General features: G+C 31.4%; 2 protein-coding genes across 2 annotated transcripts in view; both read right to left on the bottom strand.

The window, feature by feature from the left end:
• LOC142972748 (uncharacterized) overlaps window positions 1-18,220 on the bottom strand; it is a 42,722-nt gene that overhangs the window by 19,946 nt on the left and 4,556 nt on the right. The gene's annotated exons all lie outside the window — the stretch shown is intronic.
• On the bottom strand, window positions 12,240-13,515 carry LOC142972747 (uncharacterized). Its single transcript, XM_076114007.1, has one exon. It carries the CDS (start codon window positions 12,987-12,989, stop codon window positions 12,240-12,242), a length of 750 nt encoding a protein of 249 aa, XP_075970122.1. The 5' UTR covers window positions 12,990-13,515.

Below are 18,220 nucleotides of genomic sequence, written 5' to 3'. Positions count from 1 at the left end.
AATGCATTATCCCTATTAATTTCATTTCGCTTTTCAACCGTGTAAATAGACAATCTCTTTATTATTAACTGACAAAAACGACTAATTAATACGAACTATTTAAAAATTGGCTTTCTTATCACACAGGGGCAATCTCTTCCAGGTAACTATTGGTTAGAAAATTATCGATGGTTCTAAAAGGGGGCAGTTTATATCATAGTATCTCTGTTTTAAAAAAATAGGTTATGCAAGTATCATCTAATTGAGATGCACCTACACTAAACCATCTCAATATTCATCTATGTTTGGAGGTTTAAATAGTCGCGCCCACGCATACGCAGACGCCTCAATGTCACATGGCAATGACAATTCTTTTAGATCATTTTTATGCGTTTTATTGAGACTTCTTATTGTCTCACCTTCATTCATGTCTGTTAGGTTTATTGTGTGTAGTTGCTTTTGATTGTGAAATAGTAAACGATTCGGAATATACTTTTAAGGTGTATGTTTTTATCATCCAGTCCTATTTATGCTAATCTACTAGTAGGTTATCTCGATTTCCATGCCACCGTCAGAAAACGCAAGTAGTAACACTTCCTTTTTGACTGCATAAAAGCATCTTCAGTGCTTTCAATGTCAACATTCGTAAATTCTACAGAGCGGTAACAGTAGAAATTTTGCTGTATAAACTTTCTTTTGAGCGATAGGTATTTTTTTTCTTGGATCAGAAAATGTAATCTCCAGAAGTTAATCTTGGAATTTGTGATCAAACATCTTTTGCATCACTCAGGGAGCGCCTATACAAATTTTATCGAAAATTGCCAATACTATTTCGGAAATCACCATAAAATTATGAAATATTCGAGGAATCGTTCTTTTAAACATTGTCGAAACGTGCCAAGGTTTCGATTAACCATAATGAGTCCCAAATGGCCACTATAAAGCATATATTGGTAAATCCGAAACTCGTTTTATAATTCTATCTGTCATGTTGTGCAAGTGACGAAAGCTCGGGTCATCGATGCTACCTTTGACTGTTATGAAGTGCTACTTAACTTTGATTTATAGGAAATTAAATTAATTATAATATAGGTGTACATTTCGTTGCAAGATCTTTGCAAAAAAATTTTGTCTAGTAATTGTAAATTTAAACACGCGGTAGTGTGTCATGCCAAGAGTAATGGGATTATAATATTTATTAATAACTTTTACACAAGACCTTAATTAATTGTACACTTATAATAGTCCCCAGAAATTATTATTATTATTAGTGTAAACCGCATAAAAATCTGTTCAGTAGATTTTGCGTTCATCGCAAACAGACAGACGGACGCGGCGTGGGAATTTTATCTATACATTATCTTTACGTTTTATAGTACAGAAGTAAATACTTCTGTATTAAAAAACGTATCTTTATAAAAGTTTTATAGTACACAAGTATAATACTTCTGTATTATAAATCTTTTATAAAGCTTTATATGACCTGTTTCTTTCAAATTAATTGGTCTAGACGTAAAAGGTATAAAATATACGGATCTTGTTCATCATATGCTATTTTTAAACTAATTATACGAAAAATTATACCTAATACAACATTTTATCTCGAAAGCTCTCTTCCAATTTTATTTAAAATATAAAACAACACAGACTTATTCATATTATTTACCTAGCCAGCCCGCACGGCTTTACTCGCGTGTAATAAAGATAAAATTTAATAAAAATAGGATAAACTTTTTTTAAACAGGCTATATGTATCTTTCATAATTAGATACTTGTAAAATCTTATCAAAATCTGTCTAGTAGTATGGCTATGTAAGCGTAACAAATAGGCAGACAGACTTTCGCATTTATAACATGAATATGGTATCGAATTAAACAAGTTTTTTTTCTTTAATTAATGTATTACATAATACAAATGACTTTTGCATACAAATTATTAATTTTCAGTATATCACGCATTTTTTATGATTCGTTACGGGTTTTGCCGATAAGGTTGTTCAACTCTGCGTTAATTTTTATTAATCCTTGGCAATTTAGCGATTTTTTTTATTGTTGTTTTGCAAAATCGTATAAATCATTTAAGCATACGTTGGTTTTTATGTTCCGTGGTATATCAAACACTTGCATAGAAAGAGGTCGATGACTCTAAAAGTGGAATTCTTGGCTACTGTGCAATGGATCATTCTTTGATAATACTATTATAATGAAGGTCCTTATACACTGTATTGTCTTTTAAATAAGCTTATGTCATCAATAGCGGACATAGGTACCAAAGTATCGGTCGGCCTTAGTTAAGTTTTAATAGTCGCCATTAAGGCATTTGTACGTTTTACCTCCAATGTAATTCGATAGTATGTATCGAATAGCGAGAGTTTCCATCAAACAGCAAATATTTCGCAAAGGAATTAACGAATTATGCATTTTAGATTCCTTGATGTTTCGGCACAGATATCAATTGGACACATTATGGTTGTATACGCAAATAATTCTGAAACTAATTTTTCATATTAAAATAAGTAATTTTGTAGTGAGAAACCCTATATTATAGCAATATGACCTGAACCATTTATGCTCAATAAATTCGTTTGTTAAATTATTTAATTTTAAGACACGTTATATCATGAGCTTAACTTTGTGGAGAGAAAATAAATACTATTTATAATATTAAGCGAATCCTTTTTCTCTTGCTTCACCAATCACAAAAGCCTGTAAACAAATTGCTCGCTCAAAGAGAGCGTTACATAACGCATTATGCAAAACCACGCGCGGCTATTTGCCTTCGATAACGGCTACAAACTTGACCACGGTGACCCTATGACCTGACCGGTAAACTTTTTATTACCGACACGTTATAGCCGTTTAATTCGTATAGTTTTAATAGGGGTTACGATGGATCTTTGCGATTTATGTTGGCATTTGGTTATAGTATTATAAAATTTAAAACACTGAGGATGATCATCGCCCGAGGATGGTCAACGCAGAAGCGGGAGACCCAAACGAAGATGGCGGGACCTGGGCGCATTTGAGGACTGGTCGGATCTTGCCGCCGATAAGGGGATTTGGAAGGGAAGGGGTGAGGCCTTGTCCCAGCAGTGGGACACTTAAACAGGCTAAGAAAAAAAAAACTTCGATTCGGATTCGAGCGAACACATTAATACATATATGCATAAAATCAGGCCTGCCTTCCTTCCTCAGGGATAGGCCGAGGCCAACCGAATCTATTCGCATAAGCCTACTTTGCATAGCATTTACATTGCAGGTTACACTGGTCGTTCAAGCAAGTGGACTGCGATCACGGTCAGTGTAACCCGCGCGAAAACGTCAGATATTTTTTTTCGATCCCGTATTTCATTATATAATAACCAATCCATAATATTGTACGTGCTTTAATAATGTGTGTATTATATAAATACTTTTGTAATATGGATAAGTTGAAGGACATACAGCAAAAGCTAAAAGAGGTATACTGTCTGGATAATAATTTATTAATGCTGCACTAAGTATTTACATAAAACTATTAACATAATTTTGTTGTTACTTAATTTTTGAATTGCTGTTTTTAATTAATATTATAAATATTCGTTTATATTTGAGGTGTTTACCGTAATCTGTTAAAAAGGGGAATTACTATAAAAACTATAAATTTATATTTTATATAACCGTTTCTATAAAGTTTATAGACTATAAAAAGTTAAAAATCTTGTTTGTATGTTATAATATGTAAATTGTTGATTTTTGCAGTTAAAATAGGCATTTTAAGTTTTTATGATTTAGTTTTGATTTAATTATGCCCTGATGAGATGTCATTGACCCTACGAAGTCCAGATAACGGCTTGATCTAGAAATTCTTGGGAATTAAGATAACTACGAATAGGCCTCTTTGCATCCTATTGTATCATTTACATATATTATAACCTTAGGTCTTTGAAGTCTATCCGTAAAATAGTAGCGGGTTTCTAGTAGTCAATTGGGTCCTCATATCTTTGCATAAATTAAATATTTTTTTCTTCTTATAACAGGGAATCGGTTTATTCCCCCAATTAAAACGGACTTAGGACTTAGTCTTTGTTTACTAATTCTCGAAGAAGTATTGGTCGCTTTGAGAAAATTGGTGATGGATAGAGAGTACCTATATCATCAGATTTTATAGCAAAATTAATTTAGCCACTTATACAATATAGGATTTGACCTATCTATACACACAAAAAAGATTTCAGTTGTTACTGGGCTACTTTTAAGTCGAAATTTTGTACATAAAAATGCCTTTTATTATTGACCCATCTTAAATTTCAAGTAGGTAACTCACACACGTATTATTTCGTACAAAAATGTCAATACAAACATATTATTATGCAGTATTACCTCACTGCGGCCACTTGTTCAACGTGTAGGTCGACGCCAGCCTACTGAGTTTACCTCAAAATGGACATTGTGTAAAGGACGTTATGATGACACTTCGATGAAATTCTTTAAATATTATATTAAAACTGTGACGTGCGATTTGATTATCGTTTAACCATGATTTATTTCAGAACTATTCTCTTCTAAAAAACAACTAGGTATTTTAAAACCCTCACGTTTATAGTGATTACACGGATGAGTTGTTATATAGCCAATAACTTTTCTCAAGCACACACATTTTTGTATTAAGGTGTTTTAATGAGACGCGGAATCAACCGAAAATTCCGTTTACCTTAGATTACTTGACCGTTATTGTCTTGAACATGTGTACAAAATCTCACCATATTTATATTGATACGTGAAAATATTTATATTTATTTTTAATATGTGATTCGAAAAAGACAAATTAATTGTTTTGTCATCTGTTAGCAGCAATTAAGGATACAAATCAATTTACAATTTTCTATTAGAAACGGCTTCGAGAGTTAATGATACCTACTCTATAATTTTCCTCGTATTTAATAATAACACGAACATCATAAAAAGCTAAAACCAGGTGGACTTATATAAAAACACTGTCTTATTAACTTAAGCTACTTAGAACATAATATAATATATTAAGTAGGAAAGCATAGTACTTATTGCATAGTGATGACTTATAAGAATTTTGCAAGGTTAAAATATAATCGTTATAGTATTAGAGTTAAAACCAAATTACTAATTTGTAAATTAATTGCATTTGCATTGTTTTTATAATAAATGTAGTTGTTAATTTGTAAAACATTGTTTATTTGACTGGTCGTTACCGAAGCCCATTACAATTTTTTAATCGATCTCGTCATTCTAAATTATATTGCTTATTACTATTGTACTGAAAATATATAATAATATTTTTCATAAACGGCTTTTTAGTATTATTATATTATGTTCATTTTTGTATACGTTTGTAAAATGACCAATGACACGACGTGTTTGTAGGGGCATTGCCTTTTTATAAAATTAAGCTCTGACACTAAAATATTGAATAATTAAAAAAAAAACACCCGGACATATAAATATTTGAGCATAAAAAAATCCCATGCGCATACAAATTAGCATAGAACATAGCGTCTTTAAATTACACAAATAACCTCTAAGGAATTATAATAAATTATGTTATAAAAATACTATTTTAAACACTTAATTACGTAAACCAACAAAGCATTTTTATTATTTTATTGTTCACACCTTAAAACGTAACTGGCAAACGCCTAGCCATAAAAATAGACCCAGAAAGTTTATGACTGCGAAACTGAGCCAATTTATGATGTTACCTAACCTTAATAATAATACTGGCACTAATTAGTGCCATCCTAACAAAGTTCAAGGCTGACCATAAAATATAAAATTATCAAATTAAAAATTTCTCGCGATTTTAGCACGCAACTTAATGACGTAAGCGACGTGACTCGTTATGCAAATAAGAACGTTATGCCAAGTGTTATAAAGTTTATATTAACTTGAAGTAAGACGATCACTTCCGTAAAGACAACACTTCGAGCTACCTTTGACATATTTGTTTAATTATTGACATTGAAATTCAAGTTTATTTGCGTTTGGGATAATAGTGTTTATGCAATTATCGCTTTTATTCCTTCAGCAATAAGAGCACTTGTATATATTTTAAGTGTTATTATCAATTAAGGCTACAACGAGGATGTCCTGGTTTTCGATTGTATGCAAATATTATCACAAATATAGGTTTTTCTGTATTATTTTTTTGCTGTAATTTTTATAGGAATGGTGCTATATTAATTCCCTTTTAAGATCTTTAAATAACTTTATAACGTCACACGTAAGACTTGCAACACTCACAATAATATTCGGTTCAGCAATAATTGGCGAACGACAAAACCGACTCGACTCAATTGTTCGGCTTAGTGCCGATCGGGTTCATCGTCACATATTCGGTTATGCCACCCGGCTAAGTCGATTAATGCCGCACCGAATATATGTGTAGCAACCTTAAGGGACAGTTCCGTGACTTTTCCGCATTTGGAAAAATAGTAAAGTAAAAATCGTTGTAGTAATTAGTTATCATATTATTTTTTAGCCTACAAGGTCTAAAACGCATTTAGATGTAAGTTTGTGAAGCGAATTGGGTTGTTAAATTAATATGGTAAGCAACAATGCATTTCATGTGAAAACTAACATAATTATATTATTATTATCCTTTGTTTTATTCACTTAAATCTATTATGGCAATGAGAGCGTTTTAAAATTGTATAATAATTGTTCTATAGAATAAAATCGCGACTTCATCTTTTAAACGAATTGAATTAACTCTATGAATACCCGCAATTTTTCTCAGACGTTAAGATTCCAGGTTTTTTTAAGATAACTCCTGCCTTCAGAACGAAGCTTGTAACTGTTTGTTATCACAAAAATATTCGTTTCATGTGGAGATTAAACTCATATCCCTCACGAATAGTTGTTGCGACATGGTGATCACATTAAGCATTGACTATGTCAGTAAAATCGGAAAACTTTTCATATGAAATAAATTTCTGAATTTAGCATTTTCAGTTTTATGTCGTTTCTTCTCAAAGGTTTTTACATCTTCGGTGGTCTAACGTTAATATGGTGACGATTACAAATAATTATATGGTAAAAAAATATTTAATTAAATTACCTAAAAATATTTTTTACTTAAACACACACTGGAAAATTTCATCAGATTAGTATCCCACTTACCACTACAAGCGATTAAAATCTAAGAGCCTATAAACATTTTTTTCCTCGTACACATTCTTCATCAGGACATAAAGCCTCTGAATACCTCAATAATGAATGGTCATCATCAAGTACATAATATTATGTAATACAAATATCGCAATAATCTCATTGCACAATGGTGAATCAAGTTATGCGTCTTTGGAGCAGGTTAATAAATGATCGTCACTTTATCTTCGGTCAGATAAATGTTGAGAAAAATTAAGAAATTTACAATAATTCTTGGTGATTTTTTACCTTCAAGGGATTATTAAATTTTTTGTTTAACCTACTTTTGGTTGTGTCTTAGTTTATTTTGTTCTTAAGATTTCAATTGTTACGATGCAATACACGAAATTGAATTCCAAGTATGTATTTGCTTTTTTTCTTCTTAAATAGGTTTGTTTCTTTTTTCGCTTCTTCACATACATGTTTCGCGACAAAGATAATACAAAACAAGATTGTCAAGTAGAATCAAATTTTTACTAAAGTTTCGAAAATTACTACTGTTAAGCTAAATTATATAATTAAGTTCAAAACATAAGTTAACTCCGTATTATTAATGATGGATTAATTACAGTGCCTATACATTAGCGGTTTATCTTGACGTAATCTCAATAAAGCGTAGTTTAATTACACAGAAACACATTAATATGAATGATTTTATTTCCTTCTTGTTATGTTTAATGAGAAATTAAATATTATAATTTGTAATCGGCGCCTCTAACACTACACACGGTAGTCTTAGGTTCGATTCTCGCACAGAAAATGTATTTTTCATACACATGTAGGTTCTTTCGTGTCTCATTGTACTTTACGTTTTTTAAAGTCCCTCCAAAAAAGCAAACCTATCCTAAATAAAACCAAATCAATGTTTCACCTTTACTCTTTCTATGCAAAATTTCATCAATATCAGCCTCACTATTTCATAGAAAAACTGATAGACAGACTTGTTAATTCAATAACAGTATAGAGATATGTATTATTTCGCTTATAATTCAGTCAGTATCAGCACTCAATCTGATAAAGGATCGTGTCAGTAAAATGTCGGCTATGTGACAAAACATCGCGATAATGAGGCTCCACTTGATTTATATTTAGTAGGAAACATGTAATTAAATTTAATTAAAATGTTACATACTACTGACATTTTATATGAATACATTACAGCGATGAGACTTTTAATGAAAACACTACTTTGTAACAAGATTTAATAAAGGTTTCATATTATTATATGTACATATTTACATATATACAGAAATATATTGTTACATTCCAAGATTGTACAGCTAACATTTGTAACAATCGAGATGACATTATTACAATGTATGAAAAGCCTTTTGTATTTCACACCATCGATTGAAGTCACGAAATCAGAATATAGTATTCTGATATCTACGCCTGATGCCAATATTATACCTTTAGATAGATTATGCTTCAGTGACAATTATTGGGCCCGGTGTCCACATTTCTGAATAAGTATAAGATATCTTATTAGATGGAATGTGATACTTGTTTAAATACATTTGTCTGTCACTTTATCGCGCAGCTAAGTTATCTTACGCTTATTCATAGGCTGTGAAATTGACGTTTATCCAATATTCCAACCTTTTTATATTTCAACTTCGTTGTTAGTTAGGTACCCAAAAAAGCCACATAAATGTTACTTAGTATCTATATATTTTCCTTTCAGTAATAATAAAACAAGCATCTCGTATTTTAGCTGACACGCACACTGATTATATCTGAAAGTTGAAAGTTCACCAACGGCTTTAACTTTTGAACTCTGCCATTATACCAAGGCAAGAATTACAAAAAAACATCTGTAATTTTAAAATTAACAAATCAATTTTATAGTTACCTACACATAATAAGTCAGGTATTGTTATTATGCAGGTAAGTAAAGAATAAAATACATTTGTTCCCAGTTTCAGAGAACATTCAGCGGTAGTTTATCTATTCAATCGCGTTTTTTAATATTACTTTAAACGCTAAACTACCGCTAAATGTACCTCAGAAACCGGGGGTTACTCAGATCTCTACAAACTTGTTTTGTTCCATTTACATTCATGCATCTAGTCATACAGGACAAAAAAAAACTTTAATTAAATAGCTCAGAAATAGTTTTATCATTCAATTTATTAATATTTTACCTCACAACGTTGCAAACAAAACAATCTGGAATAAGTAAATACAATGAGATGGTTTCCATTTTGTGCATAACTGCCAATCAGTATTTCATAACATGTCAGAGGCGCTACCGGTTGCAGCATAGTACAATCGCGCACAACAATATCTTTAAACAACTTACACACGGTCATCTTATTAACAAACTAAGGAACACCTGTTCTTTTTTGACCAGACAACTGATATTATGTAATAATATAGTTTTTAATTTTATCTAAATACACATGTAGTGTATTTATATAAAATTACAATCAAAAGTATGAAAAAAATCTCTTGCAGATTGATAAACTTGCAGCAGGCAGGTTAAACTGAGCACAGACTCTAATCAAGGTTAATTTAACACTGGTCTAATATGGACAGTCTATCTTTGTAGGTATTAAATATTTTTGTTAATAAGATATTTTGTTTGAAGTGTGCTCGTTTTTGTGTTGTTTTATTTTGCGCTCAGTATCATTAAAAATATCGCAGGTATGTAATTTTATTACGTGGAGAATTTTAAAATATGCAACTCGTTTTTCTGCTTAAATTATTAAGATGAAATCTCTATTATTATCTTCGGAAGGTCTTAAAACATTTCCATATTTGTAAGCAAAAAAGATGTTATTTATGAGAATTTAATAACTTAATTCAGATAGTTGCTGCAACATTAGTCCCAGCGTTTCGGCGTCTTCTGAGAACAAAACCAAATCATCTGCGAAGCGTAGATGGTTGAGATTCACGCCATTTATGTTGAGGCCGTTTTTAGTCCAGTTTAGATTCCTAAAGATCATCTCAAGCACCGCCGAAAATAATTTAGGCGATATAGGATCTCCTTGACGCACACCTCTTTCAATAGGAAACTCGTTGCCCGTAGATTCAAGTTTAACTTGTGCAGTGCTTGCTGTATAAACATTTTTAATTATTCTTATATATTTTGCTGGCACCCTTTGCCTTTCTAGAGCGTCCCATATATACTCATGCTCCAATGTATCGAACGCTTTATTAAAGTCCACAAACCCAATGTAATACGTTTTATTATATTCTCTATATTTCTGTAATATTTGTCTTAGAGTGTGTATGTGATCTATGGTCGAAAAATTACTACGAAAACCAGCTTGTTCCTTTGGTTGGTTTTCATCTAGTATATTAGTGATTCTTTGTAGAATGATTTTAGAAAATATTTTATAAATATTGGACATTAAACTGATCGGCCTGTAGTTTCCTATATCGCCTTTGTCTCCTTTCTTATGTAGCAGTATGATGGTCGATTTAGTCCAGTCTTCTGGGATGGTTTCCGTTTCAAGGATTTCATTGAATAGATCTGTTAGTCTTGGTGCTATCACTGGTAACGTTATTTTTAACAGTTCATTTGTGACCAAATCTGATCCAGGTGCTTTATCTAGTTTTTGTGTTTCAATTGATTTTATGGTTTCCTCCTTAAGGATTGTGTTTATCTCGTCCGTATCTGCCGAATTATATTCTTTTATTACTTGGTCACCTTTACGGCTTTGGTATAAATTTTGGTAGTATTCTGTAGCAATTTGTAGAATTTCTGGTCTTTTGCTGGTCTTTCCCCTGTTCTTATTTTTCATATTTGGAATCCAATCCTTTTTGTAACTCATTTCTTTTAGGGCCTTCTTTATTCCGCCTGTTTTTTCTATATGTTTCTTTAGTGTTGCAAACCTTTTTGCTTTCCGTTCTTTTCTTAGTTGTTCGCTTATCTTTTTGCTTAATTCTGCAATTTTTTGGACATTATTATTGTTGCTATGTTTTCTTTGTTGTATAAGTTCTTTCCGTTCTTGTAATAATTGCTTACTTCTAAATGATATCGCTGTCTTACTGGTCATATTTGCTTTTTTAGTTTGTGATTTTAGTTGTTTGAGCAATCGGGTGTATTTTTCTTGAGTCGATATACATTCTTTTTCCCTTCCTTGTAAAGATGTCTCAAGGTTATTTAGAAGTAAATCAGTGTTGCCAATACACTCGATGGCTCTCATATTATTGTGAAATTGTCTTGGTCTTTTAACACGTGTCCCTGATAGTTTAGCTCTAACCAATCTATGATCTGTGTTAAAATTAAAATTTCTTAAGATAGACAGGTCTTCAAAAACTTTTAAGTTGTTAGACATAACATAGTCGATCTCGTTTTTATGCCGGCCATTAGGAGATATCCATGTCCATTTCTTTGATGGTTTCTTTTTGTAAAAACTGTTTATAATGCTTAATTTATTTTCAATAGCAAAGGACACCAATCGTGAGCCGTTTTTACTTCTATTGCCCCATCCGTGATTTCCTACGGTATATTCTTCTCCCGTTTTCTGTGTGCCAATTTGTCCATTAAAATCTCCCATAACTATTAGGTTTTTTGATTCATTTGCAGCAGTTAATTGTAGGTCTGCGTAGAATTTTTCAATTTTTGATATGTCTTCTCTTCTATTGGATTCAGTTGGCGAATACGCCTGGATTATTGACCATATTCGGTCTTCTTCACCATCTACAGGTAATAGAATGTTGAGTAATGCGATCCGTTCTGAAATCCCTCTTAGTTCCTGTATGTTTTTGGCGAGGTTTCTTTTGATCATGAAGCCGACACCGTACAATCCAGGCGTCTCCCCAATATGGTAAAGTATGTATTTACCATGGTCTTCAATTCTTTCCCCTAATCTTCTCACTTCGCTAAGACCAATTATGTCCCATTTTATTTCATCCAATGCTAATTCCAATTCTTGTAGTTTTTCAGTGGTTCCTAGTGATCGACAGTTTAAAGTGGCGATATATATATCGTTATCGTTACGTTTCTTTTTCTGGTTGTTTATCTTTAGAGGGTCGTGGTCATTTTCCCCCACGAGGACCAGTCGGCTTGGGGGAGGTTGGTAGTTTCTGTATGTTTGGTTTTCTATATTTTTGTGTTGTTTTGTTTCCCGGTTGCCGATAGTTAATTGTTATTGCCTATTATCCGCCTTGGGGCACGAGAGAGAGTTGGATCTGCCTCTCATCACATCAAAGGCGTTGCGCCTATTTGTATGTGATGGCGTCCAGACTTGCTGTTTTTTAGTTTGTGTGTTATCACCCGGTGAATAAGCTTCTCCCCTTTTTCTTTTTTCGTTACTTGCATTATTTTCCTTTACTACGAGCTTATCGTACCTGAGATATGCAAAATTCCCTTTTATCCTTTCCTCTTTCAATTTTGTTTGTAACATTTTCCTCTTCTCCAATACTTCTTTAGAATAGTCTTCTGTTATATATATGTCTTTCAGATTTTTCCGAACTCTCAGTATCTCAGTTTTCTTCCATGAATTGACAAGAGAGAGCAAAACCGGTCTCGGTTTTCTGCCTGGGCTTTTCTTGCCGATGCGAAAAATTTGATTTATTTCAAAATCCCCAATATTTATATTTAAGTCTTTATTAAATATGTTCTTCACCACTTCTATTAATCCTGTCGTTGATTCTTCTTCCTCTTGTAATCCAAAAATAATAATGTTGTTTTTCTTCTTATCTCTTTTCATATATTCTATCTCTTTCTCAAGGCTTATTACTTTTTCCTTTAAATCTTTATTTTCTGCTATAATAGGCTTTATTTTTTCATCCATTTTTTCCATGACTGAATTAGTTATAGATTCCTTCAGTTCAAGCGTCTGTTTCTGCATTTCAATTTTCATTTTCTCAAACAAGATTTCGAATTGATCTTCCATGTTTAAGTTTTAATTTTTGCGTAAAATGAATCGCAGCGGTAGAAATTTTTCGTGTTGGCAACACCGACGCAATGAACGAATGATATCGATCCTGTCAAGTTGACTTGACAGTTGACAGTGTCTACTAATGTCACAATCAATTTCTAACCTCACTTCGGTAATCGTTGGTTTTTATAATCAGTTTTACTTTTTCTCACATTCACTTTAATTGCACTGTTAGTTAATATTTACACAAGTCCACTACACGTTAAGATTGTGTTTTCAACTATTTATCGTGTCCAACAGTTCGTAAATGATTTTTAATCACAATAAGTTGGAGGATCTGTACTACAACAATGTTTACGCTTCGAGCACCGGAACCGGAAAAAAACCTATCTGATGAAAGCGCCAAGGCCGGTCTGACAATGAACCTAACTAAAACTAAAATTATGACGAACGCCCAGCAAACAGTAAACAACGAACAAATAACAGTAAATAACGAACAAATAGAATATGTGAAGGAGTATATATATCTGGGCCAACTTATATCTACAGATAATTGCATGGAAAAAGAAATAGAACGAAGAATAATGAATACCTGGAAACGGTTTTGGTCTCTGAAAGAGATAATGAAGGATAAAGATATGCCAATGTCAGCAAAAAAGAAAGTGTACGAAATATGCATTATGCCATGTTTACTTTACGGGTGCCAGACATGGGCATTAACAGAACTACAAGAACATAAAATAAAAGTCTGTCAAAATTCAATTGAAAGAAGTATATTAGGTATAAAAAGAAGAGATAGAGTAAAACTGCAGGAAATTAAAATGAAAACGAAATTTAAAAATGTACACACGACTTACCGACAGCTTAAATGGCGTTGGACTGGGCATATGCTAAGGGAAAATAGAGACAAATGGACAAAGATAGTGACAGAATGGTATCCAAGGGGAAACAAAAGAAATCGAGGCAGACAAACAATAAGATGGGAAGATGATATCCGGAAAATAGCTGGTCCAGTATGGACTCGTTTAGCTAGAGACAGAGATGCGTGGAAATCTTTAGAGGAGGCCTATGTCAACAGACAAGCTGTTCCACAGAAACACCAGTTGCCGATAGATAACAACCAAGTTAGTTAGAAAGAATGTTTAATTTTAGGAAGTAGGCATGTCAAGAATATTTTAATGTTTATTTGTTAAGAAACAGCAATAAAGGCTATTTTATTTATTTATTTATTTTATAATAACTTAATTAGCATTGATAATAATCACATAAAATCTATAAAAGTTCGTGCATGGGATGCTCAAAGCTGAATAATCTGTAGCTTAAAACCGGCTGGCTATCGAAAAATCTAATTTGAAAGTACAATGAGCGCCTCTAGCGGGAGTTGTAGGAACTATTTTTGGAGCTCATTTTAAATGTCAAAACCTCGACAGTATCGTCTGTAGAGAATCGACCTTTGCGTTCGCAATAGTTCAAATTCTGGAGAAAATTTAGTAAGTAATTTGAATGAGTATTTTTTTTTATTAAGAAATAAACTTCAAATTAGTTCTACTTGCTACTTGTTGGTTTGTAATCATACCTACTTACAATATAATTTGTGTTAAACAAGGAAGCTATAAAGTAATGATATTGCCTAGTTTCAAGCGTTGATAATAAAAGGTCTAGGTCCTACGAATGTTACGTGCTACACGATTACGTGGAAATAATTAATTGACGATTACATTATTTTGTAAACAAAAAAAAATATTTTCATATTTGTAGGGTTAAAGGATTCAAAATAATCACGTAATAGTAATAACACCTTTTGAAAAATCTTTCAGAGTCTATAAATATGATTTTTTTATTATTGTTTGTAGCAGTTTGATGCACTGAAACATTACACGGTACGGCAAGTAAATATTATGAGGGGTCCTGAGTCTGTAGAAGAAGTGTTGGTTAACTTTGATATAGAAGATACTTAATATTGTGTAACATCTTAAAAGTGTAGAAAATTAAAGGAAGCATAAATGTTTTATTTTCATCGTTCATCTGTTAGTAAAAAAACAATCAATTATACAAAGTCGTTGTGAAATTAAATAAAGCAATGAAGGATTTTTTAATTTTATTCCTTTTGATCTAAGTCTTTAAACTATTTAATTTAGATTCCACGCTTTTTTTAAGTGATGTAACATTTTTCAAAGGTCAATTTAGATTGTAAACTATTTTATAATCATTTGTAGTCTGAAACGATCGTTAAATTGTTTTACTAAATTAATAAACGTTTAAAATAAGTAAATTGTTTACATATTTTGTTAAATGTCAAATTAATATCCGTATATAAAAAGCTTTTGAAAATGCAAAAAAACTAGTTTTTCCTATAAAATTGCTAAAATGGATGCAATAAAAAAACGAACAGGTTTATATTTTTTTATAAGAGTCATTGGTATTTTAGGACTTCTAGGAAACTTGGAATGAATTCAAAATCTCGGTATTTTAGCAAGACAAAAGTTTTATGACCATTTTTGTTATTCATAAATCTCATCAATTTAGAAAATCCTGTCCACGGCGCAGTAATCAATGTAAAGTCACAATATCTTTACGTGTAAAATAATATTTCGGAATTTTTGTAGTCTTCAAACCTTAACCTTATTTTGTTCCGGTTGTGGAAACGCGCCAAGCAGTAAGACAATAACATAACAATTTATATTTCTAGTAAAATATACAAGAAATTATTTTTTATCATAAAATTACCTAGCATTCATTAATAATTTTGCAGAATATTATTATTTTAGATCACTATAAAATAATGATTTTGTTTTAAAAAATGATTTATCACGTACAGTCGCACAATAATATTTTGCGCGTGAATGTACAGTCAAGTGTCTAAACAAAGCGTTCAACACAAAACTATCTGTCGTTGCATCTGTACGGTGAAGTGTAAACGTTGTGGTATGGTACAAGTTGAAAAGGTAATAAACGCCAAGACTTTGTTCTAAAAGTTAGAGTGTTTTAGAAGCTTAACACTCCAACTCCCGGTTTCTGAGATACATGTAGCGGTAGTTTATCTATTCAATAGCGTTTAAACTCATATAAAAAAAAACCCTATTGAATAGATAAACAACTGCTAAATGTACTCAGAAACCGGGGGATAGAGATCGGTTATTGTTTCATTGTACTTGTGTTGGCAATAACTATAGTTTACGTACTATACGATCATGTTATTGTTAGTAATTTACTTATTGTAAGTAATTTTCTAGGACTCAAGTACAATATAAATGACATAAGAAATTCTAAAGCACTGTAATGTGCCCAAACATCTTAATAGGTACGGAGTAGTAAACAGTTTTAATTACAGTTTTTTCCGTTACATTAAAGACATGATTTATTTTTAAACAGTAGTTTCATAACCTTCGTTTCTATTGCAGCAAACAACAAACTACTAAAGGTAAACTACATAAATCACTAATACAAAATTAAATGCACCTTAAAACGACTTTACAACAAGCAATTAATCTTTTACAATAAATTCTACATCATAAATAAATATAAAAAACGAAAGTTATAAATTTATTAAAATAAGTGAGAAAAATAATCACTGTATACAAAGTTACGCAAGTTTGTTAAAGATACATATGTTAAAAACGTTTTCGTAGAATCAAGGATTAAATTTTATTACAACCACACAAAAAAAGAATCAAAATTGGTCCATCCAGTAGTAGAATGGGTTAAATTTTCATATACAAATTTCGTTTCATACAATACCAAGTAATTATTACGCATGGTAAGGAACATCCATAAATACATATAATTATTAGTTTTGTCTGTAGCACATCATGGCGTAATTTTACAGACAAACAAAATCATGATCACATTTGTATTTTAAAATTAAATACCTTCTTTCTTCTTTTCAGAGAGGTTGAAATATTCGTTTTAATTTATTATACTATTTATTATAAACAATATTATTTCACTACGTATTCTACGTAGGATGTATTATTCGGCCATGTCCTTTACATAATTAATAGTCATTGCTAAAATTAAATTATTAAAATAAATATTTAACGTTCTGTTTTACACATTTTAGACCTTAAAACATTCGTAAAACAATAATTAGCGCTTCTATGTAAATATATGAATATAAATACGTATGTATGTATGTATGTAAGCATCTTCAATGTCGTAAATACAGTAGTATGTAAACTACATGTATGATTAACGAAACACCGATTAAAAGCCCTTGAGTTAGGCCTTCTGGTGGTTTAATTATTTTGTTTGAAGATTTATATTGTATTTTAAAAAATGTTATTGAAATACAATATTTTTTAAACATTGATAAAGACTAACGATATATATTGGCGATTGTTTTACTATTTTCAGAGATAAAATAAAAAAAGCAACTTTAGATCTAAATATTGTTATGGTGACAAGATATTTTTGAAAGAAAAATATCTTAAAATACGCTTTGCACAAGTATTTCCAATTTACTCAAATTTTGGGTCAAATACTATACGTTTAAATAACTTAACTCATAAGTTTACAATTTAATAATTATGTGTAAAATTTCCTTACCAGAAAAACATATTTTTGATTTACGTTCCTTTAACTCTACGTAACATATTCATATCACCGCAAGTACTCAATGAATACTACAGTCTACCACATTTATCTTAAAATCTTCCATCTTACGCCACACTACAACCAAACAAACAGCAGTAGTACGCAACATTCCTCCACTTGTATTGTTCATGAAGATATTTGCTGAAAAACTGCCGTTCTGTTCCATCAACAATGACATTTCGTACTGTATTTAGATTACAAGTCTTTGTAGGTGTTTGGTAACTGTTACACCAATTATGAGCTGTTTAAAGTGAAGCAATAGAGGCATATTTATGAACTAGCAAATGGTTAGAAAAAATGTGTAAATTGTACCTATGTAACGAAGTGAGATGAGTCTGTAGAGGCCTCGTAACAAGTTACGGTTTTTGGTCCCAATCTGTTTGTATGGGAAAAAGGTGTGATTTTGTAGATGTCTTTAAAATAATATACCTGCTAAATTTTAACTCAATCAGTTCAAAATGTCGACAGTGTTGAAGTTTTAGACATAGCTACTATCATTTTTATAATGTTGTTTTAACTCGTGGCTATAACTAAATAAAAACAGCATACAGTGCCTTCCCTAGTTTCTCACTGAAAACAAGATTACAAATGAAAATATTTCAGAGACCTGTCAAAAATTTGTAGTAATATAAATGTTGAAGTTTACTGTAAAT

This window comes from Anticarsia gemmatalis, chromosome 5 (assembly GCF_050436995.1).
Source record: "Anticarsia gemmatalis isolate Benzon Research Colony breed Stoneville strain chromosome 5, ilAntGemm2 primary, whole genome shotgun sequence".
NCBI classification, from domain to species: domain Eukaryota; kingdom Metazoa; phylum Arthropoda; class Insecta; order Lepidoptera; family Erebidae; genus Anticarsia; species Anticarsia gemmatalis.
Note: the sequence above shows the minus strand (reverse complement) of the source record. Positions and strands in the feature narration are given on the sequence as shown.

What these genes read in the sequence shown, in the direction of transcription:
- LOC142972747 (XM_076114007.1), bottom strand. Translation starts at nt 12,989, where the DNA reads ATGGAAGATCAATTCGAAATCTTGTTTGAGAAAATGAAAATTGAAATG.